This window comes from Rhipicephalus microplus, chromosome 6 (genome assembly GCF_043290135.1).
Source record: "Rhipicephalus microplus isolate Deutch F79 chromosome 6, USDA_Rmic, whole genome shotgun sequence".
Classification (NCBI taxonomy): Eukaryota; Metazoa; Arthropoda; class Arachnida; order Ixodida; family Ixodidae; genus Rhipicephalus; species Rhipicephalus microplus.
This window is the reverse complement of record NC_134705.1, coordinates 200,396,603-200,420,160: the sequence shown is the minus strand read 5'-3', so window position 1 is coordinate 200,420,160 and position 23,558 is coordinate 200,396,603. Positions and strand designations below refer to the sequence as shown.

Here is a 23,558-nt window from a genome sequence, read left to right as displayed (position 1 = left end):
TTGGAGATTGCCCCCCCCCTCTCCCCTTTTCTCATCATCCGGTTATCTCTCGCCATTGTCTGCCCATAAGAGGCCCAGGGACGACGCCAAGCCCTCTGGAGGTTTCGTGCCCTTTGTGCGCGTATAAAGCGACGTTGTGTTGTCTCTATTGTGAGCCAGTATACGGCCTCTCCCTGAGCGCAGCTTCTATTGTATGTTTAGCTTCGGCATTTGAAGTTCTGCCTTTCCTGCTTGTTGGTGTCTCGCGAAATGGGTATACCTCGGGAGATGATGAGGATGCTTGGTAGTTTATTTGCTGTATAGCGCTTGCCTAAACACACGCGTCTTCTTGACACTCACTAAAAGGAAGCTTTTAATGAGTTTACGAAGCGCGTTCAAATTATTGAGATGTAAATTATTTAACCTGTGCCGCTAGATATTGTGGCACATGTTAGCTTGATATACTTGCCGAGGCGCCTTGACGTTTTGGAAATGCACAGAGCTGTTTCTTCGTAGAACGTTACGAAGCTTTTTTTTTTCGTGTGCCCTATGCTCTAGTTTTGTGTTATGGAAGTAATTAATCAGTTGTGAAGCTTAAATTATTTGTAGGGATTACGATGTCGCTCCAAAGCTTCGACAAAAGCAGCGATATGTGCTAGTTCTTGTAACCTTCATTCACCCGTTCTTTTCCGGCCGTTGGGCATGTCGCTTTGGACTACAATATGGCCCAGTATAGCATTTAATACTTGTAGTTTTCCTCCCTGCAGTGTCGCTACTAGGAACTCGTGAGGCTGACCGTGATTGGGCGGCGATTTAATCGCGCTCGCTCAACCCTGTCGTCCATCTGGTCGGCCCGCCGTGCCGCGGACGTAACGGCGACGCCAGCGCCGTGATTGAGCGTTCCGCTCACTGACACCGCGGCGCTGCCATACGGCTTGCGGCGCTCTCTGAACCGTGGCAGCGCTGCGAACGAGCCCGGACTGCGCGCGCGCATGTGTCGGGACGCTTCGGGCAAAATCTATGTGCTATCACTCGACTATTGATTGCAACAATATGACGCTGATATTTTGGTAGTGCTTTTCAAGCGGAATATTTTTAACGATGAAGCTTTCGGGAAATCGTGCTCCGTCGTGAAAGATTTATCGGGAATCGAGTGAGCCACACTACCGAGTATGGCATGTGCGAGCTTTAAACGAAAACTTTGCCTCTGTGAAGAGAAGCACGTGAAGTGCGGGAAATCGAGAGAGGGAGAGAAAGAAACTGAAAAAGAAAGAAAAAGAGTGGAAGGAGGAGACAGAGATAGGAAGCTATAGAAAGTTATAGAAGAATAAATAATAAAAGAAATTGAGGGGGGGGGGGGGGGGAGGAACGCCAGGGTTGCGCGGAAGGCGCAGCACAATCACAGTGAAAGCTAGAAAAGCGGATTTTCAGAGCCTTTTCTTAACATTCATTGGAAACACTTGTGAAAGCACACTTGCTGGATACCCACTACGGCATTAATAATAAAAAAATTTGTGTAGTAGGCTGGCATTCGCTATGCTATTTTGGTCATTCTTCTGAGAAGTGTGGCAGCTTGGGTTAGTTGGTATGACATGACGATAGTTATAGCGCGAGAACAGAACGACGACACAGAGACAAGAAGGACACGAAGGGCATGAGTGCTCGTGTCCTTCGTGTCCTTCTTGTCTCTGTGTCGTCGTTCTGTTCTCGCGCTATAACTATCGTCTTCTGAGAAGCGTGGTATCCGCTAAACACTTGCAAGGAACTTTGTGCCAATTGTTCACGCAGTGGCTGACGACAATGAAGAATTGTGACTGAAGTGGAAGAACAAGTTTTTGTAATGGGTTGGAGCTCTGGACGACCCACTCGTTACGCTAGTTGCATTGTGCGACGACTATGTAGTTGTTCTTTCGCTGTTTTAAAATGCTTTATGAGTCGTATTAACGCGATTGCGTTCCCGACATCAAGCCTGCCGAAGGCAAGTTTGCCAACAAATCACAAGAACCGGCGTGGCTCAGTGGTAGAATACGGGGCTCGCACCCAGCGGACACGGGTTCGAGCCCCACTGTGTCATTGGTACTAGATCTTTTTTGTCTAATTTCGTGCGTTGTGGTTACGAACACCGGCGGTGGCGGTGGCTGACAACTACGGCAGCTCATAACCCGAGTTTTGATCTCGTAACAGCTTTCGCTGTAAAAAAAAACACAGAGAGATAGAAAACCCAGAAATACATAAAAAGAGACAAAAAATAAACAGACACGCAAAAGAAATAGATAAAACAATCAGCAAGAGAGAGGAACAGAGAAAGACAAATAAAGACAGAAAGAGTGAAAAAGGAAAAAAAAGGGAGAAAGTAAAAAAACGAAATAGAAAGAAACTGATACTAATATAGGCATGAGAACAGACAGAATGAGAGAGACATGAAAATAAACAAAAAAGATATTAATAGAATCAAGGAAGGCCATGCAGCGCCGCTCTACCTTTAGGCTTGGCACCGCTTTTTGTTTGTTTTTGCTTTTCTTCTCTCCATGTCCGCTGCAGTGGCGTATAACGGTTATGGTGCTCGGCTGCTGACCCGCAGGACGCGGGTTCGATTCCCGGCTGCGGCGATATGGCTCGTGTACAGTGCGATCTACGTTGAAGAACGCCACGTGGTCGAAATTTCCGGAGCCCTCCACTGCGTACGGCGTCTCTCATAACCATATCGTGGCTTTGGGGCGTAAAGCTCCAGATATCGTTACTATTTATCTGCTCAATGTTTATATTGATCATATCGGAACTCTCAATAGCGACACATATGCGTATTCACTGCCTGTTCACTTGGGACAGAGAAGTAATCTGTGCTTCTGGGCAGATATAGTAACTGTTTCAGTTAAGGTAAGGGATATGATCGAAAAGTCTCGATAAGATAATATTTGCTGTCTCGGATGCCCAGCTAGCAGTGTTTGGCCCTGATTTCGCAGCACTCTTCACTCGATACGATTTCGCAGTACAATGATTTAGGAATAATTGATTGCGGAGGTTTCACGATCTGAAACCACGGTTTGATTATAAGGTACGCCATCATGGAGGGCTCCGGAAATTTCGACCATCTGTCGTTTTTTAACGCGCCCCTAAATCTGTGTACACGGACCTTCAGCCTTTCGCCTCCATCAAAATGCGGCCGTCACGGCCGGGATTCGATCCCATGACCTTCGGGCTAACAGTCGAACACCAAAACTGCTTCACCACCGTGATGGGTGTGATATAATAATAAAGGGGAAGAAAAACGAAACGAACTAAAGACAGGCAGTGACAGGAATGAGCCGAGAAGTATTCAGGGACGCTTCGTAAGGCATATCTCTCTATTCGGGGATCATATGAGGCACCCATAACCGTCCACGCCTTCGTTTCCTCTTCTAACCGCTGTCATATCCTAGCTTCGTCTTGGGGCTCGCGAGACCGCCCACCCGCTGCGCACAATGGCGCGACACGAGGTGGGCCGTGCGTATACGGGGCCTCAGTTTTATATCGGCGGGCTGACTTACGAGCGGCGCTTTATGAACCAGATCCGAGCCCCCGTGTTGCGCGCAAAGGAGCGACTAAAGTCTGCCGCGCAGCGACCCCCCTCGGCGTTGGCGCGAGTCCGCTAACGCCCTTCTAATCTGATCACGTCTCCGCGAATCCCGAGGTACTGACCAGCCGCCGACTTATCGCCCGCCGTCCGGGCTATGCCTTCGCCACACGACCTCGGCGCCCCGCGCGGAAAGCTGCCCAGCGCGAAACACATTCTAACAAAAATGATTACAAGAAGGAGAGTGCTTTGTTTTCTTTGTTTCTAGGCGCTATTTCTAAACGAGGTGGCGGTCGCCTCCCGCCGGTCTTCTCCGCAATGCTTATTGGCGTCGTACTAGGGCTACCGATACGGTCGCCGTCCCATCGCGGGAGATTTGTGGCCAACGGGGTTTTGGGCCGGACGGAAGTGTCAGCGCGTGCCACTGTCCACTGACCCTTAGGAAAGAAAGGTCAGCTAGTAGAGAGAGAGAGAGAAAGAAGGCATGTCGAGGAATGGCGAGGGGGAGCTATTAAGACTCGGACGTAGCTGGACCACTCGTGAGAACGGCGATGGAGGGTCGTCCCCGGGCTCATTTTCTGCTCCATATGCGCGGCCATTTCGAACAGTGACCGAAGGGAGTGCGAACCCTTCTCTCTCCTTTCCGCCCTTTTGCCTTTCAATAGCCGAGGTCAAATGACCGTTGCGGATAGACAGTGTGGCGGAGTGAATGCTGGAAGCCGCGTGTCCACGTAATGACTTGACCTTCGTGCAGTTCAGACTTTTAATCAGGGTGGGATGATCCTGGAGCGGTGAGTTGCGTGGGTACGCGTGTGTTCGTGAAGGTGGAGGGTGGTATACTTTCCTGTTGACGTTTCCACGTATAGCGCTGTGCGCAAGCACGACGGAAGCAAATGGAGTTTTTCTGCTTTGCTCCTTCGTGCTTGTGCAGTACGCCACCCGTTCCACACGAACCAACTCGCCTGCAAGAAGCTCTTATCGTAAGAGATTTCAGTGTTCCCTGTCATCGGCTCAGTGTTCGTCGAAACACTCGGATTGCGCAATGCTCGGCGCTCTAAAGGGCAATGGGGCGAAATGAATGAGATCCGGCAAAGAGACCCTGCTCTTCTTTAACAACGTGGCTAAGCTGGCCGGCAAAGAGACCGCTCTTTCCTAACCACGTGGGTAGGCTGCAGTGTTCTATAAAGTCAACGCTAGCGCGTTTGTGCGTGAAGATACTCGCAGTGCAGTTTCTGTGCTAATGAAAGTGACAGCAGCCTGTGACGTCGACTACAGTAAAAAAAAAAACGCTGATCACGAATGCGTGCTCTGCAGTTGCTCTACAAACTTGTGCTCTCGATTCTGGGCATCACATATTTTTCAGTTGCTGTGATGCAAGAAAAAAAATGTTGCTTTCGAACCCATTGCTGTGCTCTTGCAGCGATACTGTGGATTTTTCGTACCTTCAAAATTATGCCCGAGCGCTCCTTTATTGAACGCAAGTGGTATCATCGGCTGCATACATTCCTCACACTTATCTCTATAAAAAGCATGCATACAATAAATCGGTTTATATTTACAGAACTATTCTTGGAGGATGCTTCAGCTTCACCTTTGAAAATGCAATGCGATAGCGTAGTCTGACTCTATTCACGTCATCTAAATCGCTAGCCTGCCTTTGCTTTTTGGTGGTCACTTCAACCATGTCGCAAGGAAAGAAACGGCTTGGCACGAAACAGTGACCGTTTTAAGCTATCCTATGATAGTTACTACAACTCCGAAGTGCCTATTATAAGCCATAATTCATTCTTTTCTGAACTTGTCAAGTACCAAATGTGCAATTTGTTCATTATCCTGATGGTGATCAGGAATGCTAGTTGTATATAGATGTAAAACTTCGTTATTTAGTTTTTTTTAATCGAAACAGTTTGGAGCAGTGGCATGGTAGAACGCCAGCTTGCCACGCAGAATACCTTCTTTAGGTTTCCCCCGAGCCGAAAATTTCAATTTTTTGCATCTATGTTGACTTTTCCTTTAAGGACATATCTATTTCTCGCTCATAACCAACGACGCTGACGCCGAAATTCCTGCTGTGAAACGAGCTCATTAACGCTTTTGCGTTGAAAGAAAAAAAGTACATGATAAATGGGGAGCAGACAGACAGTTGCCACGCTGAATCACAACGCGATCGAACTAAAACAAACGAAAATAAAGACAGACAAACAACTTGCATTAAGATTGCTCTCCGTTCAGGCTCTCCGTCTGCGTGCGCCCAGGGGGTCCAATAAAGGGTCCTATGCGAGCGGTAAATAATAAACGCGCCCGCTCCCGTTACAGCGCTCCGAGGTAGCAGACAATGGAAGGCTATCCTCCCCCCTCCCAATAATCTTCCCCTCACGTCGCTGGCTGTTGTGCCCGCTAGACACGGTAGCAACTCGAAGCCATACACGCGAGGCTGGAGGAAACGGTCACTGCGGCAATGTCTCCTCCTCCGGTGAGCAGAAATCGGGGGCTGCGGCCGAGGAAAGCCATCAGGGCGACCCTAAAGAGCGGCCGGGTGCAATTGCAAAAAGTGGCCTGCCGTGTCGTCCTTTGCGCCGATGTTTTACCGACGGGGCGGATGCAGCCCGGACTGGAAGAAGCTGTTCGATGCGCTGTACATGTGCGTCTGTCTTTTTTTACATTCGTGCCTTTGCTCTCGAAAGGGTGCGCTCATGTTGGGTAACGCGATCGTTAACTGGCCTTGGCGATTTGATACGCTTGCAAAGAGACTGAAAACGCAGATGAAAGGCAGTGAGGTTGACCAAGCTTTGGATGGGTTTGCTACCCTACATGCGGGGGCGTTATCTGCCACGGTGGTCTATTGGTTGGGGTGTTCAGCTGCTGACCCGAAGGTCACGGGATCGAATACTGGCCGCGACAGCCGTTTATCAATGCATCGAGGCGAAAAGCTAAATACCTGTGTTCTTAGATTTATGTGTGCGTTGAAAAACACCAGGTGTTCGAAATTTCCGAAGCTTTTCACTACGTCATCCCTCACGATCATATTCTGGTTTCGGAACTTATAATTCCCAAAATTATTATTCAATACGCATGGAGTTGGGTGGGGCGGGGGAGGGTGAGGAGCGTAATAGGTAAGGTAGAGTTTGAAGAATAAGATTAAAGGAAAAGAAAAAGAATAACAATGACTGCGAACCCACAGTACACGAACAAATGCCCCTGAATCCGGTCGTCTTTTATGTAACGTAGCTTTCGCGGCCTTGTGCATGCACAAACCAGTGGGCCACAGTCCCAGAAATTTGTTCTTTGATAGTGGTCTTGAATAAAGGCGATGGAGATCGTCTTCTAGAACACGTCGTTGAGTCTGGTAGGGTGGGAAGCGGTATATAATATACTCACTCGTCTCCTCACAGCCGCATAAGTTGCAATCTCTTCTGTTTGCCATTCCAGTAAGACCAGAACATGCATTCATAAATTCTGCACGAACCAAACGCCATACCGCATAGTCGCATCGGCTTGAAAAAGTCCAAATGGCAAATGCAAGCGTAGATTAATACAAATAGCACAATGTCAATGAAATGCGTGCGCGAGTTGCGAGCAATACCATGCATTCCACTCAAAAAGTGTGAGGTGCCAAGCAAGTTTTTGCAAGTAGAGTATGCGGGATATGGGTAATAGTCGAGTGAAGGCTGGCATCTTTTATTCTTTTATTATATCTTATTTAGGGCGAAAGCATTGCATGTATCAGACGAAAAATCTGGCGCGATCACGAAGCGGTCGAAAAAATATCACGTGAAGTAGCCGTGCGCAAGGACATGGCCTTCGAGATGGCAGGCGCGCCCGCCATCTTGGAGGTCATGGCAGGGATTCCCTTTAGAGATGGCTATGGTCCATTGCAGCGCTTCTCCTTCTTCCTATTAAGTCAATGCATGGAGCAGACATTGTGGCCCTTCTTGTTAGATAAATGGCGGGGGGTGGGGGACACTATGTGCTCTCTCTCCCCTCCATGCGCCCGACTATGTGATGTGTGATTCTACAGGACCAAATAAACTTTATTTGGTCCTGGAGAACCCTACGCTGCATAGCCGTGTGCACGAAGAGGATCAGGTTGACATTTCAGGACCAAATAAAGTTTATTTCACCCCACCTCTAAAGGGTGGCTCGAAGCGGGCCAGCTGCGCGTTCTCTTTGTTCTTGCAGTGTTCTTGTGACTAAAAATTTAAAAAAAAAACAGGCGTTCGCGGGACCCGGCCTACTGGCTGTCACAAAATTAGTGTGCGATCGAACACGCTTTGGTAATTTGTGAAACTAAATTAGGTAATTAGTGAGTCAGTCACTTATCAGCGTGCACAAGTCAAAATGTTCATGAAGCAACCAAAGCCAAATTGTGTAACACGATACGCAAAAGAGAGAGAGAGAGAGAAGAATCCGAATGAATAAATGCAACACGTACTTTCATGGCAGAGAGAACCGGAATAACGCCAGCTACATCGCCCGCCGCTGATCGCCCCTTGCCGTCTGAACGGAAGCTTCAAAAAAAGATCAGTGGCGCGATTGTGTCGTCTCGCGGTTGTCACAAAAGATCAACCAGCTCTCGTCGCTTACTTGCTTGCACGACTGCTCTTACTGTACAGCAACAAGTTGCTGAGAGGCACAGTTACCAGTTCAGCTTATAATACGCAGACTAGGGCTTCTTGATCAGCCAAGTCGCTTCCATAATTTGGAAGTCGCTTCCTGACCCGAAGGTCGCAGGTTCGATCCCTGCCATGTTGGTCCCAGAACACCAGATGATCGACAATCCCGGAACCTTCCACTACGGCGTCTCTCATAATCATGTCGTGCCTTTGGGACGCAGAACCCCAGATAATATTATTACATTTTAAAAAACAAGAAAATCTGTAATTTTGCGCATATTTCTACCGTTCAAAGTGAGAAAATGATCTTTTCAACTCCGTTTAGTACTTAAGTGGCATTTTTTCTAGTATAGCGAAAATAAATTGGGGGACACTTAAGCTACGCCTTTAAAAGTTGAACACGATAACGATATCCTGTCCTTAGTGCGTACTGAGTTCAAAATGGCTCGTGTCAGCGAAACTTTCGCGTACGGCTGCATTCCGTGTAATGGTTAGCATGCTTTAAACCACGAGCAATTGTGCGTGTGAATTTTTTTCTATGCACCCACTACGTGGCCTTAAAGGAAAAAAGCGCCGTAACGTATGCGCCTTTTGTGGTGGGTGGCTCGGTTTAAACCATGAAGTCATGATAATCACATGTTCTGACGCCCGATCAGAATGTATGCTTGTACCACGCATTATTGCTGCGATATTACGTGTTGCATTTTAAAGCAGGTATACTGGTCGCGTGCGTTTGTGAATAATGCAAGTTACTTTCGCTGTATTTCCAAGCAGAGAAAGTTAGTTTCACGGTATTTTCAAGCAGACGCGTTGACGCTGATGTCAGTGCACGTCCGTTTAGACACTTTTTCTATCAATCTATTTGGTCATTCGTGGAAACGCAAAAGGTTCAATAAGATGTGCCTGAATGGCTTCATCGAGTATAGAAAGCCTTCTACAGATGAATGAATTTAAAAAAAAAAGCCTCTGAACTCTGATGGCTTCAGTTTGCCTCTTCTATTTTGTTCGTGTTTGTCCTTTGTTTGGTGTATATTTGTTCGTGAATATTGTATGGACATTGGCAATAAATAAAGAAAGAAGACGCCTGGCTCTGTGGTAGAACACCCGCTTGCCACGTAGATGACCCGGGTTCGATTCCCATTCGAAGCCAGCATTCTTATTATTTATTTTATTTGCATTTTTCTAAATTTCTCGGTCACGAGAAGATGATGATTTTTCGTTTACAACCAACGACACCGATGCCGACACCGGAATTTCTCAGAACGAGCTCTTTGACGCTATCATGTTAAAACATGTTGAGGAATGGGATCGATCGATATGTGGGGTTTAACGTCCCAAAACCACCTTATGATTATGAGAGACGCCGTAGTGGAGGGCTCCGGAAATTTAGACCACCTGGGGTTCTTTCACGTGCACCCAAATATGAGCACATGGGCCTACAACATTCCCGCCTCCACCGGAAATGCAGCCGCCGCAGCCGGGATTCAATCCCACGACCTGCGGGTCAGCAGCCGAGTACCTTAGCCACTATAGACCACCGCGGCAGGGTTGTTGAGGAATGGGAAAATTCATTACATTGTCGCTTCTTTTGGACTCGTTCGTGGAATTCGCGCCGCTTTTTGAGGGGCTTCATTTGCTAGGAATATTTTTTTCTTTGTACGATAGCATGTGGCAACTCTGATGAGCCGGAGCGTGGCACACATCTCCGAGTGATGGACGCTGTTGCGCACCAATTCCTACGGTCGGCCTGAGAAGGCTCGAGCAACCGTCAGCGTCGCCCCGAAACAACGGCGGCTCACTCTCGCGGAAACAAAAGAACCATTCATCAACTCTCTTCGACATCGCGGGGCAATTTATTTCCCGGCATATATATGTCGGACAACGTCCGAAAGGCGATTCCCGGGGCACTTAATCGAACCCGCAACCCCACACGCCCGCACGCATGTGCCACCCCGAAGATCATTGCACCGATGCTTGGACGGTACAGAGTGTGACCTCGACTTTATTCTTTTCTACTCTTCAACGCAATTCCTGTGGTTCTTGTTTAGTGTTGGCTTCTTGTGAGATGAGTGTTTTGGTTCGCCGAGTCTCCCCGTGTGTGCAACAGATAAAGTTCGTCTCTCTCTCTCTCTCTCTCTCTCTCTCCATTGTCTCGCTCAACCGCATGCACTGCTTCTAAAACGCACTTTCTCTCGTTTTTCTTCTTACCGATTTTCCTGGTTTTGGCACGGTCCGCGAGCCTTCGAGATTCGCGGTAGCGTGCGACGCACGATGACAGTCTGATGGATGACACGTTCCGTTGTATCGGTTCGTCCTGTCGTTGACACCTATTTACTTGCAGGCACATCACCGCTGGCCAATCATCTCTGTCCTTCATGCCAACTTCCTGCTCTCTTTCTGCTGCGATTCAATGTCATTCATTGTGTCTCATGATCTTTCATTGCGTTTCTTTTTGTTTGTTTTTAGGCAGTGCTTGACATTCCTCCTCGTTTGCTTCTTCATACAGTTTTTTTTATTCACGCGTTCATTTGTTTTTGCTTGTCGGCTGGCGTTAGCGATAAGTGCCCGAAAAAAAAAAAACGCAATAATTATGCTGACTCGGGTTTCTGTCATGTTCGGCCGTTAAAAGGGTCAATGAAAGCCTAGTATTAATGGAACAAAAAAGTAAGCCGCTTGTTACAGGACACTGAGGGGCATGCCAATGAAGAGCGGCAGTTTTCGTGAGCACTTTTTGTGTACTAGGTAACGGACTGCTAGGGAAGAGACGGAGCTAGATGAGGTGAAACGGGGAGGGGCGGAGGGACTGCATGTACTGTTGACACCTCTCTCTAGATGAGCAAGATTACTTCGGTGCGAAGCTGCTCTGGCGGAAACGTGAGGAAATTACTTTCTTGGTGACGTCCCTGCTTCGCAGTCCTCCTTGGCTGTTAGCTCCTGTGCCAACCTAAGAGAGCGCCCCTGTCACCACGTTACCGTATGATGTAGATTGTGTTCGTTACTTGAATTATTTATCACTGGGGCCTCATATCTTTATAAATACAGATATTCTAGATATAGCTTTAACGAGGTATCTGTTATCGCCCACAAACTTCATTGTATTTATTATAATTTTTTTCTCATCAAGAAAACTCCCATTGTTGCTGCCCAAAATTGCAGCCCGTGTCCGTGACGTGTGAATGGCGGCGCTGTCGTCGCCTTCGTGGTCGCTTCACTTCTGTAGCCGGCTCGGATGTCGATTTCTAATAAATGAATCCTGCTGAGTTTTATTTTAACCGTTGGCAAGTCGAAATGTTTCCTACTTCATAAACATAGTAATCATTCATTGCCTTATATATGACCGCATATTTTCAAGCTCAGGCTATTACAATTGCACTTAGGCGTAGTATATATCCCTCTGTATGACTAGCTGGCGCGGATGTATTTCAGAAAACTGCCAACTGTACCATATATGACACTTGGACATGACCAGGTACTCACCTGGTGGCTGGCCCTCTCCCCGTCAATCGTTATGTTACCATACGTATAGGACACAAGTGATGGCGTCTTGGTTAACAGTTTTTGAGCAGGGACGCACCATTTATGGCAGTTTGAATATTTGTCCATATTCAATTGACTATTACGATCGTACAAAAAAAAAGAAAGTGATATCCGGTTGTTTCTGACACATTTTGTGTAAGTATCAAACGAAGCACTCTTTTTTACATTTATGCCCTTCAATCTTTTCTTCATCTGTGCAATATGGAACGCTATGCCATACCATCTTTACAAAAGGAAATAATTGTTATCCGTCCGGAAATAGCTGCAAAGAACCAACCGGCTTGCGAAGTTGTTCAGTGCGGTGTTGAGGTACCAGGCAGCGTACCTTCTTTATCGACAAAAAAAAAAACGAACTAAAGCGATGAATTCCTGCTCAGCGGTGCGTGAGACCCGCTTGTCTTTTTCTTCCACCTATACCGTCTCGGTGTCCTGCAAACCCTGTGCGTGCGAGCGTGAAAGCCCGGCGACGCTAACTCCGGTCCCTTTCATTGACCAGCTCCATTGGTCATCGGGCCCGGCGCGTTCGTGCGGTGCGCGTCACTCGGCTGCTTCCATCGGTCAACGTCAGATTTCCGAGCTGGCTACTTACGGCCCTCCTTTCGCACGCCTCTGCACAACGACTGCAACCCCCCCTCCGCCAGGCGAGGATGAAGTGTCCCCTGTTTTCATCATCACCGTGCCGAAAAGTGCCTTCGTCGCTTCGGCCAGCCGCCTCCTCATCGCTAGTGTCGAACCTCCACGCGTGTTCCACCGCTGCAATAAAACAGACGCTCCCCTGGCAGCCGAGATAGCGCTGACGCCGTGGTCGTCTCAACCTTTCGCGATTTACCGCAGCTAAAGCGGTCTGCCACGCTGATCTTTTCTTCTTGCGCTTCGTTTATTGTATCCCCCTTTTTCACCGTTCGCTCATTTTCTCTAGCAATGGAAAGTTGTGCTCTAGACTGTTGTAGCTGTTTTACGGAGCGCTAGTGCACCTGCTTTAGCTCCCTAAGAGCAGCCCTCTCAGCCGCGGTAGACCAGCTTAGCAATCGCCCACGCACAGGAATGCAAAATTCTAGGCCACTTGCTTGTTGGGACTTCGGCGCTGCCCAAATCCCATTTTTGTCCCGCGTTGCTGGGAAGGACAATGACAGAAAAGACGAAGTGCATCGTTCTGTCGTTTTTTTTTTTGTCCCGTTTTCAGCTCTGTTCGTTCCCGCTAATATACCAGTTAGCATTTACATGCGCTTGTTGCAATTAGTGTCACATTCCCTATAATGCGCACTATCGTCGCACAGAGATTGACATATACTTTCCAATGTTTTCTTGCCGTCTACCAAGCGTTTCAACGGAAGGAAGGAAATACTTAAGGCAATACGCACTTTCCTTTTTGACTTTACACCAATACTAACGTCTTACGTTAACATTCAGTTTATTTTGATTTCCCTTATTTCTTTCTAATTCATCAGAATTTGAGACTCAACCTTCCGACGTCAGCACTCTCCTTCTCCTACCTTCCTCTATCGTCATCACTTTTTTTTCTTTGTATGCATATAACCGTGCTATGCGTTTAGGTGCGTCAAATCAAAACGAAGACACCGCACACTCTGCGTCTATAGGTGTCGTACTCGACACCCGCCGCCGACAGTGGGAACGTCGACTGCCGAAAAAGGAACCTACGAGCAACACTGGCGGGGAGAGTCCGCCGCTTTTATTTGCTTTTCCCGCGAGATCTCGCAAGCCGCGTGGTGGCGGAACCGACTCAGAAGAGGAGAGGAGAGGAGACGTGGCCGATCTCTCTACCACCGTAGAGTCTACCATTATTATTTTTCTCCTTCGGCCACATCGCTGCGCTTATGGTCGAGCGGCCAATAAAAAAACCGGGGTGCTACCTCCCTCCTTTCTTCCTTGCCCTTTATTTCCGTGTACTGCAGTTTGCGAGTTAGGCCTAGATAAAAGCAACAAAATAACAGTCAAAGTAGGAAGCCGTTCTACGGGGACCAACTGGGATCCCGGTTCTGGCCCTAATCAAGTTAGCCACGAGGCCGGAATGGGAGCACAGGCCTGGATCGCGCGTCCCGAAGTCGCTCCCGTGGGATCTCGCGACGAGGCAAGTCGTCGTGCTGCGCCAAGGCCTTGGGCATCGCGCGGTTCTGATAGCAGCAGCGTCGTTCGTCGTCTCGTCGCGTTGGGCGCATAGACGTGTGTGCCGATACGCTCGGTGCCGCCGTCACGTCCGAATCGCCGCCGCGACCGCTGGATTATGGGAGGCAGGCCGCAGCGAGGGAACACTCTGCGCCCTCTTCCAGGGCGTCCGCATATGTGCTTCGTTTCGGGCTCGCCAGCGATGTAAATAAGGACGATCTCGGCGACCGTGCCTCTTCTTTTGCCCTCGTGTATTTCCTTGCTTACTTCGACCTGATCGAGCGTCCCCGTGGCGTTCCCTTGGATTAGGATGCTGCTTTATTTTTCGTATTCGTATCAAAGCTGGAAGAGACGAGCTTTTTGCAAAGATTAAAGTCGGTGGTTATCGTTTAGTGGTCAAACATCGTGTTCCACGGATGCAAACGAATATGCTTTTTGTCGTTCTTTCTTTCTATTCTTTTATTTTTGCCTCGTGCGTTGCTGCAACGTTGACATTTTATACGTGTACACGCGCGCTCTTCGCCGAGAACACTTGTTTGATTTCAACAAGGCCAGGTCTATTATAATAACCAAGATAATTGGACTGGTTGGTACTTATTTTTTTTACAATATGGCACGCCGCATTAACACAAGCGGGGACGCTATAAAACACGGCGTTGTGTTGTTTTTCTAGTATTCGTGTCTGTGTGTTCGTCATATACTGTCAAAATGATACTGCCACTTACATCGAATCGTGCTGTATTGCGGGCACCTATCCGGTGCGGGTGGTGGACCGCCCTTCGTCGTTATCTTAAGGGTAAACGTGAGAAAGAAAACAAAAAATGATCTCTAGGAATAAAAGAATGTTGCGTCAGGTGCTAGTCCACTGGACAGCGCACCTTCTTCCGTAAAAGACTCAGCGAGCGCTGGCCGGAAAGTCATTTATCGCACGCTTTCGCCCTCTTTACTTGGCCCTTTGCCGTATGAGGAGGACGCAGCAACCGTTAGAGAATTATTACCGTCTTCTCGGAGGTAGGCAGTGCTGAAAGTAGCGCGTATCTCTCTCTCTCTCTCTCTCCCGAAGGGGAAAAACAAAGACTAGCCAACGACGCGAGCGCGGGTGGCTATTTGTTAAGACAGCGAGTGCGGGAGCCCGTAAAAAGAGCCGAATGGACGAAACGTGACTTAGAACTAGGCTCGCGACACTGCAACCGCCCCCTCACCCTCCCCCCGCCCTCTCGTTCTCTCAAACCCGCCGTCGTGTTCCGTTCTCAGTCTCTCCAGTGGTCTCGCCTGTCTCCTTTCATCGCATTCCACCCCTCCCGCTCCTTTTCTTTCACCGTCTTTCTTGATCACGTCGCCGGCCGTGTCGTCCCATGCGAAGCGGCTAGAATGCGAGGAAGCTTATCCTGCTAAGCCCACCACATTTGCTCGCCAAATAAAAGGTGCCACTGTAAAGTTTGCTTTCCCTGTGTAACACTGTACTTGTGGGGGTGCACGCTCTACAAGATAAATAAAGCGGGAATTTTTAACTGCCAGAAAGGAACACGGACGAAGACATACTCTGAGCTGCGCTGCCAACTAGAGCTTTAATAATAGCGTGCACTCAACTCCCCTCTTCCTTCTTTTCCTTCTTTCTGTCAAGGACGAATGAACAAACATGAGCAGAGTGCAAATTTAAAAATTACATAGGAATGTGCATTGCTGGGCTAGTTGTTTCATTACGCTTAAATATAAAACAGAGGGCATAAATTAAATATGAATAATCAATGCAAAGGACAGAATACCTGCCTCATTGTTTCCTTGGCACTGCGGTTCTTGGTTCCGTCTCGAATATTTTCCCACTTCCTGGCCAGTTGTTGTTCTAGCATTGGCCCTCGCCTCTGCCGCGTTCTTCTTTTAGTACTATCAACCAATGAACTCCATTTCAAGACTAAAAAGTCTTAAGATCATTCCTCCTAAGGTATTATTGGTCGTTGAAGACAATTTCATATACGAATACGAAGTAAACAGTGACAAGCAAATTATAAAAGCGTGGGCACTTTTCAGTACACTTATAACCATCTGTTGAAGCTCGAACTCGTGTGTTGTCGCATCTGTCGTTTCATTGGAAGCGCTGCTTTATCGGACGTGATGCATTTGTGTCGGACACCGACGGCATCCCCGAGAAAATGTTTTACGCCACATGCCGTGTTTAGCCGTACCACAAGACGCCCCTGTCTCCCTACCATCACTCCCATTCTATTACCTTAGCGCATTTTGTTTTGGTTTCTTTCGCCTCTGGAACTACGCGGAAGAGAATAAATACAAAGGTTTTTCTCGGCGTGTCAGGTTCACATCAACACTCGCCGTCGCGTTCGCTCCTACTTTTCGGGAGAAATTCAATTTGGGCCCACTCAAAGCCACGCTGCCCCTGCTTCGTTTTTTCGCTTTCTTTCTTTTTCATCGCTCCTTCTGTACCGTTTTGTTCCAGTCTTTTCTAGTTTTTCTCGTCGACACCGTGCTGACGATGCATTTTGGTGACGTGGTGTTGTTTGTGACAGCGCGCTGCATCGCGGCATTCCAGCACGCCTATGTTGATCAACGCGACAGGAAGACTAGGCAAGCCAGGCGGTTTGGTTTTGGCTCCAAGGGACGCGAACGTCCCCCACTCGCTTTTCTGGGACACATCCTCACTTCTTCCTTTTTCTTCATTTTTTTTTGCTCCCGTCTAGTGTATTTACGTTCGCTTTGATTACCCTGGATATTTTGCTGTCGGTGCATCAGCTCCCTTTTCTTTTTGGGTGTCCTCGCGGCTTGTTGAAGAACCCGCATTGTGCCTTAGGCGACGGCGCGTTCCCCGGATCTTCGGGCAATGTGGGAGACCTTGATATCGTTATAGACACCGGCGTCCCTTTTCCGTTCTTTTCTTCACTGCTGTAGTACTTATTCAGCATATCTCTCCCTCTCTTTTTTTGTTATTTTACTAGATTAGATTATTTACCGGATCCTTTTTCGCTGTCACTTCAAACTGAAATGTTGTCTAGCGTTAAGGTTCTGTTTTGTGTTTTTTATTGCTCTGTCTTTATCGACTATCTTCATTTTGGCCTGGAAAGTGACAAATCTTTGTTCTTTTTTATATAAGCACAACGTCAACGTTATGGCTAAATGATGCTTGTATTAGCGTCCGCTTAATACTAGTTTCTACCATATTTCTAGTAATACCATATTAGTAATACCATATTTACTAGTAGTACCATATTTCTTAGTTATTTAAACTTGTCTATGGAGAAGTATTTGGTATAAATTCACCTCGCTCACCAGTAAAGCTTTCGCGAGCAGACGTCTTCTGATTTTATTTGCTTATGTATGAGATCATGCTTTCTACACGCTGAGTCTCAAATTGTTTTGTGCGTGTCAGATATCGGCAGTTCAGGCGGAATGAAAGGCATTGGTGCAGGGTGTTTTTAACTTGGGTTGGTAATCCTGTTCAGTTGTTTACGTCAGAAAAAAAATGGTGTTGACTTGTTCAGGAAAACCAGGACGAAAAAGAAGCAATCTCTGTAAAGATGTACCGTCACAGTCTTCTAGTGTATTGCAGACTGACTTGTTCAGGAATTTACACGCTGGCAACATCCTGAGGTTTGCGGCAAGTACGGAACGTTTCCAGACAGCGCAGGAGAACTTCAAGGGCGAAAACCTTAGATGCCTTTTCAAACGAGAAAGTTTACCGTCGGCGTCAACTCGAGTGACGAAAAGAATCACCACGTGATGGTGTCACAGTGACGTCATAAAATGCCAGAACTTGTGAAGTCGCATTGCGTTACTTTACAGGATGACGTCATCGCGTTACACTGTCGCTTGGTCACAGGTGTTCCAATCGCGGAGGCAGGGCAAAGTCACGTTAGGTGGGGAAAACATTCGGGGGAGGAGGGTCAGTGAATACGACTAAAAATAAAAATAAGGTGATGATGCCTTTCGCCTTCGAGTAGTCTTAAGTGAATGAATAGGTGACTTCGTTAGTCTTCTCTCTCTCTCTCTCCCTCTTTTCGCTCACATAATTTTCATGATGGTGACGTGCGTTATGCGAGGGAGGAGGACGGTGTTGTAGAATGGACGAGGACGTTGAAAAAATAAGCAAGATAGATTTAAAAAAAAGCCAGAGAAAGAAAGAAAGGAAGAAAGAAAGAAAGAAAAAAAGAAAGAAAGAAAGAAAGAAAGAAAGAAAGAAAGAAAGAAAGAAAGAAAGAAAGAAAGAAAGAAAGAAAGAAAGAAAGAAAGAAAGAAAGAAAGAAAGAAGCGCTTGACCGGCGATCGAGCCTTTTCTACTACCGCCACCGCCGACTCGCTTTAATTGGGAAGGGAATCCCTTGAGAGTCTTGGCCGACCGGTCAGCGGGTGGAGGGGCGCTGGCCGGCGGCGTAACGCACTGCGGCAGCGCTCTATATGCGCCCCGCCTGAAGTGCGTCGTGCCGGACACACCTCACAGAAAAAAAATAAAAAATAAAAAAGGCTCATAGATTGCTTGGCCGACACGTACGGGTCGAAAAGAAGAGTACAGATGAAGAGAAAAAAAAAAGATTACATCAGGGCCCCTCAGAAGTGGCTCCCCTGCTCCGTATTAGATGTGTCGTCGTACCAAATGAGAAAAAATAAAAGCGAAAAAAATATTTAAAAAAGTTGTTTTAAGTGTTACAAGCTCAGGATGAAGTACACGTTCAGCTTTGTACAGCGACGAGAAAACATTATTACCGCAAAAAAAACACAAACAAATAAAGATTGAAGAGCACATGCTCGTAATAGCGTAGCTGGCGTGAACTAACCGTAGGCGCGGCTAGGTGACCGCAACGCCCATAATACGTTCGCAGCGGCACCTCTCGAAAATAGCGGCAGTAAACGTACGGCGCCCCAAGCTCTTTGATCTTGGTGTCTGGCCATTTCGGTGGACTCTCTCTGTCTGTCTTTGGTTGTTCTGGTTAACAGCTTGTTTCTTTTCTTTCCGTTCATCGTCGCCCTCGTTCTGCTTCGGATTCATTTTCTGCCGATCTGTTTTCGCCCCTCTTCGATTCAGTCATGGTCGGTCCGGTGATCGCTTGTCTCTGCCGTTGCTACGTCGAGTTTGGCCAGGCGCGCTGAAGCGGAGTGCAGCCGCTACTGCGCCTACGTGCCTCGTGGATAACGGGCATGAGGCCACGCCCTCTCTCTTGTTTGTTGATTGGACACGATTGTTCTTATTTCGCTTCCTCTTCCTTCATTACTTTTTTGGTCACTCTGTTTTCGGAGGATTGCTGGCGGGTCGCTTCGTAACACGTAGCGCGCACCGTGGCCGTCGCCCGGGAGAGCAACAAAGCTCCGTGTTTTGTTGCCCTCCGTCTCACTGGGAGACACGTTTCGGCGGGGCCCAAGGGATTGCCGTGTTTTGATCGCGATAAATGGTTCAGATAAGAGACGCCACGACACGCAGCCTACGCGTGGGAGTGGCTTACGGGTGTTACCGCCACTGGGTTTGCGAAGATAACAGATTCACGACCTCGTAGTGGTCACGCACGCGCCTACGAAGTTAAATAGATAGATAAGAGGGGGTTTAACGTCCCAAAACCACCATATGATTATGAGAGACGCCGTAGGGGAGGTATACGGAAATTTCGACCACCTGGGGTTCTTTAACATGCACCCAAATCTGAGCACACGGGCCTACAACATTTCAGCCTCCATCGGAAATGCAGCCGCCGCAGCCGGGATTCGATCCCACGACCTGTGGGTCAGCAGCCGAGTACCTTAGCCACTAGACCACCGTGGCAGGGCGCGCCTACGAAGTTGTCCCGCAGTCAAGGTAGTCATAGCCATAAAGAGTCCATTTGTGGCTCCGTGTGACGCATGACTCGCGCGAGTGAGAATCGTTCGTATTCACGGCGATTGAAGCAGTTTGAGTTTGATTGATTCGATTTTTATTTCACTTATTAGTTGGTCATGACACATTGGTCACGACACATCTGAGGGCAAGTGCCTTAAGGGAAAACCTATTCAAGGATGAATTGGACGAACCTTCGCCCCGTACTGGCAAATACTGCAGCATTGGCACAACGGTTTTGTTAACATAAAAAAATATTAGTATAAACACAACATTGTCATTCACGTTGATGAAACCATCAAAATATAAAACACGTAATCATTTTGTGTTTATAAACACACAGAACATGATCACATATCATATAGAATAAACACACAGAACATCACGCAGGCACATACATCACGTCTTAAAGCTTGGTAGCGCAAAATCGATGAGGACAGTAAGGAACAGAGTAGAAGCTTTAAGATTATGAACCAACTAGCACAGCGACGCGTTCTTTTAAGCTACATCACATCTGTGTGACACATCAGCGTAGCACTTGTCTTCTTTCATACACAAACAGCTTCCTGCACAAGATACATCGATCCAGCTCACCGGAATGCCATTGTGGTCATGCAGAAGAAAATGTTAGCCATATACTTTTGGAGTGCGTTTAATACGTGAATGAAAGAGAAAAATTAAAGAACAAATTAGCACGTTTGGACAGGCGGCCCCTCACAATAAAGAAACTACTTGGACTATGGTCTGAGATGCATCTCCAGAAAAAGGCAATAATCTTCCTGACAGACTTTATAGTGGAGACCGGACTGGACAAGCGCCTATGATAGACAGCCAGAGATGGATACATAAAATGTGTTGATGCATATACTGACAGTATAAAAAGAAGGTGTGCGTGTAAACAGTTTATGACCGTGTGAACTGCTCTAAGAAAACTGTGTATTGGCATGATATTTTAACTGGTTTCAGTGTGCTATTATGTTTTTTTCTTTTCCGTATTGTTAATTTTTGGGTACAGTTCTGTATTATTCTTTTGTTTTCGCTGCAGAACTTTGTGATGTGGAGTAGCCGAGGCAACATGCACCTCAACATCTCCACAGAAAAAGAGTTAAAACAGAACAGAACCGAACAGCTATCGCATTATGATGGCGGCATTTTAAGAACTATATGTAAATGAAAATCACAGACATCCCTACAGGTCAATTTTAATCACTCAGTTTTAACACTTTAATAACCCCATTAATATCATTGATTTGGCTACAAACAAATTTCGTGGTTTCGCGATATTTTTTTTTCTCGTCTTGCTCGTATCAGCATTTTTTTTTTCAGCTTCCTCTTAAAATGGCTACTGCCGTCTCCGTTGTGTAGAGATTTCGTCTTCGTGGCACCGTCCACGATTGTCTCCTAGGGCAATCAGGACCATCCCGTTAATGAACTCGCATAATTATTTATAGACGTCTTCCGCTGCGACTCACGAGCCAGCAATTAGCGCGCACCTCGTGCCTGCGCCCACTTAAAGGTGTGTTGTGTACGCCGCCCGTCGCTGCAGCCGACGAAGCGGTCCTTCCCCGGCGAGTCGCCAAACTTGCAGCCGGCTGAAGCTCCGAGGAACGAAACGGGCCCCGAAGGAGCCAGCCCTTCTGAATAAGTAAAAGACGTCTCTGGGATCGTGCTTTCCCGACTGTGCGTAGGACTGACCGGAGGAGGCTAAAGAGGGGCTGCCGTCGTGCGAAGTGGCCATCTGTGTAACGCTTAATTCGAATCTCTCCCTCCTCCGCCACCGTGCCTTGTGTTTCTTTGTCTCCGACGCCCCGTAATCAGAAGATATGTTTTTGCCCTCCGCCGGCGTCGCACCGTTAAGCACTGACAAGTAGACTTGGTACTTTGCGCGATTCTAACAGTATACGGTGTTACGGCCGTGGCGCTTGACGACTTGCGCGCCCTTTGCCTCTTTCGGTCTGCTCAGTGCTTAGTTCCTGGGACGGAAATTCGTAGGTTACAGCTGGACTAACAGTGCTCCGTTTAAAGCGAGAAAATGACGTGTTTAGCGAACCAGTGGGGCGATGATAAAGTGGATGATGGCGACGAATATGGATGACACGAATTATGACGGACAGTCTGCTAACGTGTCAAGATTATAGAGCATTATTTTAAGGCACTCGGTATTCTGTTATCAGAAACAAAAGGAGGCAACATGATGTTTTGTGAAATCTTCAGTATACAGTGCTAATGTAATTGTAATTGTGGAGATAAAGTTTTTGAAGACATGTTTTATTCTTTGCAGGAGAAGAATCCAATCTTAGGCTCAGAGTGCGTGCAGATTCATTTAGGGCAAACAAAATTGTACTTTCGGCATTTCTCCTTGAAAACGACGCGTCAAACGACCCGTCCAGCATTGCAGTACCGTCACCGCTGTGGTAGACCGAAAGAATACGCAGCACGCAGAATATATATGAAGACATGTTGACTATGCGGGAGGTTTTCAAGTTACTCAAAGCGTAATATAACTTGCTACTTCTTGGCCATTAGATGAAAGAACCGCCAAAATAAGCTGCAACCGCACGTGCGAACACTGTGACTTGAGGAACTATTCAATACGGTAGAAAAGGAGAGAAAAACGCAAGGGAAAGGAAGGGACGTCATCGAAGCGCTGGTTGGCTTGGCTGCCCTTCACGCAATGTGGGTGAAATGGGGAATAAATAGGACAGAGAAGAAAGAACAAGAGTGAGAAAAGGGAAGGAATGAACCGTTAGTGGGAACACCCACCGCTCGAGCTCGCGCTGCTTGTTCGCAGACGCTCGTGAAGTCCGGTCTTCTTGACCGTTTTTCACGTGGTCCTGGGCACGCACTGCAACGAGGGCCAAGACCCCAGGATTTTACGATAGTTATCTTGATAAAAACAATCGAGTTTGGCTTTAATTAGAAAGCCTCAATGAGTTTTGTAGGATGGGCGGTGGCATATAATTGTCTCAGTCGTCTCTTCACTGTTGAGTTGAGTCCGTTGACAGGGATTCATCGTCGACGAAAGCAAGAAATGCAAGAGTCGCATCATCTCTTTCTCTTCTCTGGTGTGAGTGTCTGTGTGCCTTCCTCTTGAAGATTGTGGTTGAGCGAGTGGTGATCGAGTCAAGTTGTTCACGCGTGCGTTGACGTGCTCAACACGAAGCTTCAACGAGAAGAGCACTTGCAATGGTATTTTGGGCCTGGTATTATAAACGTTGCACGTTTACGCTCTTTTTTGAGTTGACAAAATGTTGCGCAAAAATTACACTTGACAGCAACCGATAACTCTGTTTTGTTTTTTTGTTTTTCTCATCGCAATGCCGTGAATATGTTAGGCGAAGATGTTAAACTATTCACGGAGCGAAATGACGACAAAGTTTAAATCATCCTTCTCCAAAACTGAGGAAGTTGTAAAATCGAGCGCACTTCGATGTAAATTGAAAATGATATGCCTGTGGCATTGCTGCCAAAGAAAAATAATAAAAACGGATAGTCTGCGACATTGAACGCCTGTTGTCAAGTGAGTGAAGTTTCATGTGCATCTCACACTGTTGCGTTTTCGTTCTGTCTTTCAGGAGCTTCACTTCGGGGACGGTCTATAAACAACTTCGCCGTGGACATTTTCGAGCAGCACCAAGGCACGCACATTCTACAGGTGAGCACGTGTCGCGGACTATGCATGCATGACTTGTTCAGGGGCACAACGGGGGTCCAAAAAAATTAGAGTGTGCTCTTCATATAGCTTCTTGAATAGGTGTATCCTAGAAGACGTTGGTGCCTGCGACTGCTACTCTCTTACATGTCAGTTGTTATCGTGAAGTGCCCAGCTATCACAAAACTACACAAATTATCGCACATGAAAGAATGGACATTCACGTACCTAATCTAAGTGGTAGAACATGAATGTTCACGCAACGGGGGAGTTCACGCATTACTAATGTTC

The 23,558-nt window shown here is 47.3% G+C and overlaps 1 protein-coding gene across 6 annotated transcripts in view; it reads left to right on the top strand.

Moving 5' to 3' along the window:
• trh (PAS domain-containing protein trachealess) overlaps positions 1-23,558 on the top strand; it is a 410,303-nt gene that overhangs the window by 359,920 nt on the left and 26,825 nt on the right. For all 6 annotated transcript variants that reach the window (XM_075867570.1, XM_075867569.1, XM_075867572.1 and 3 more), the window contains one exon: positions 23,191-23,270. In XM_075867570.1, the coding sequence (XP_075723685.1) occupies positions 23,191-23,270 (80 nt within the window). The remainder of the gene's footprint in view (positions 1-23,190; positions 23,271-23,558) is intronic.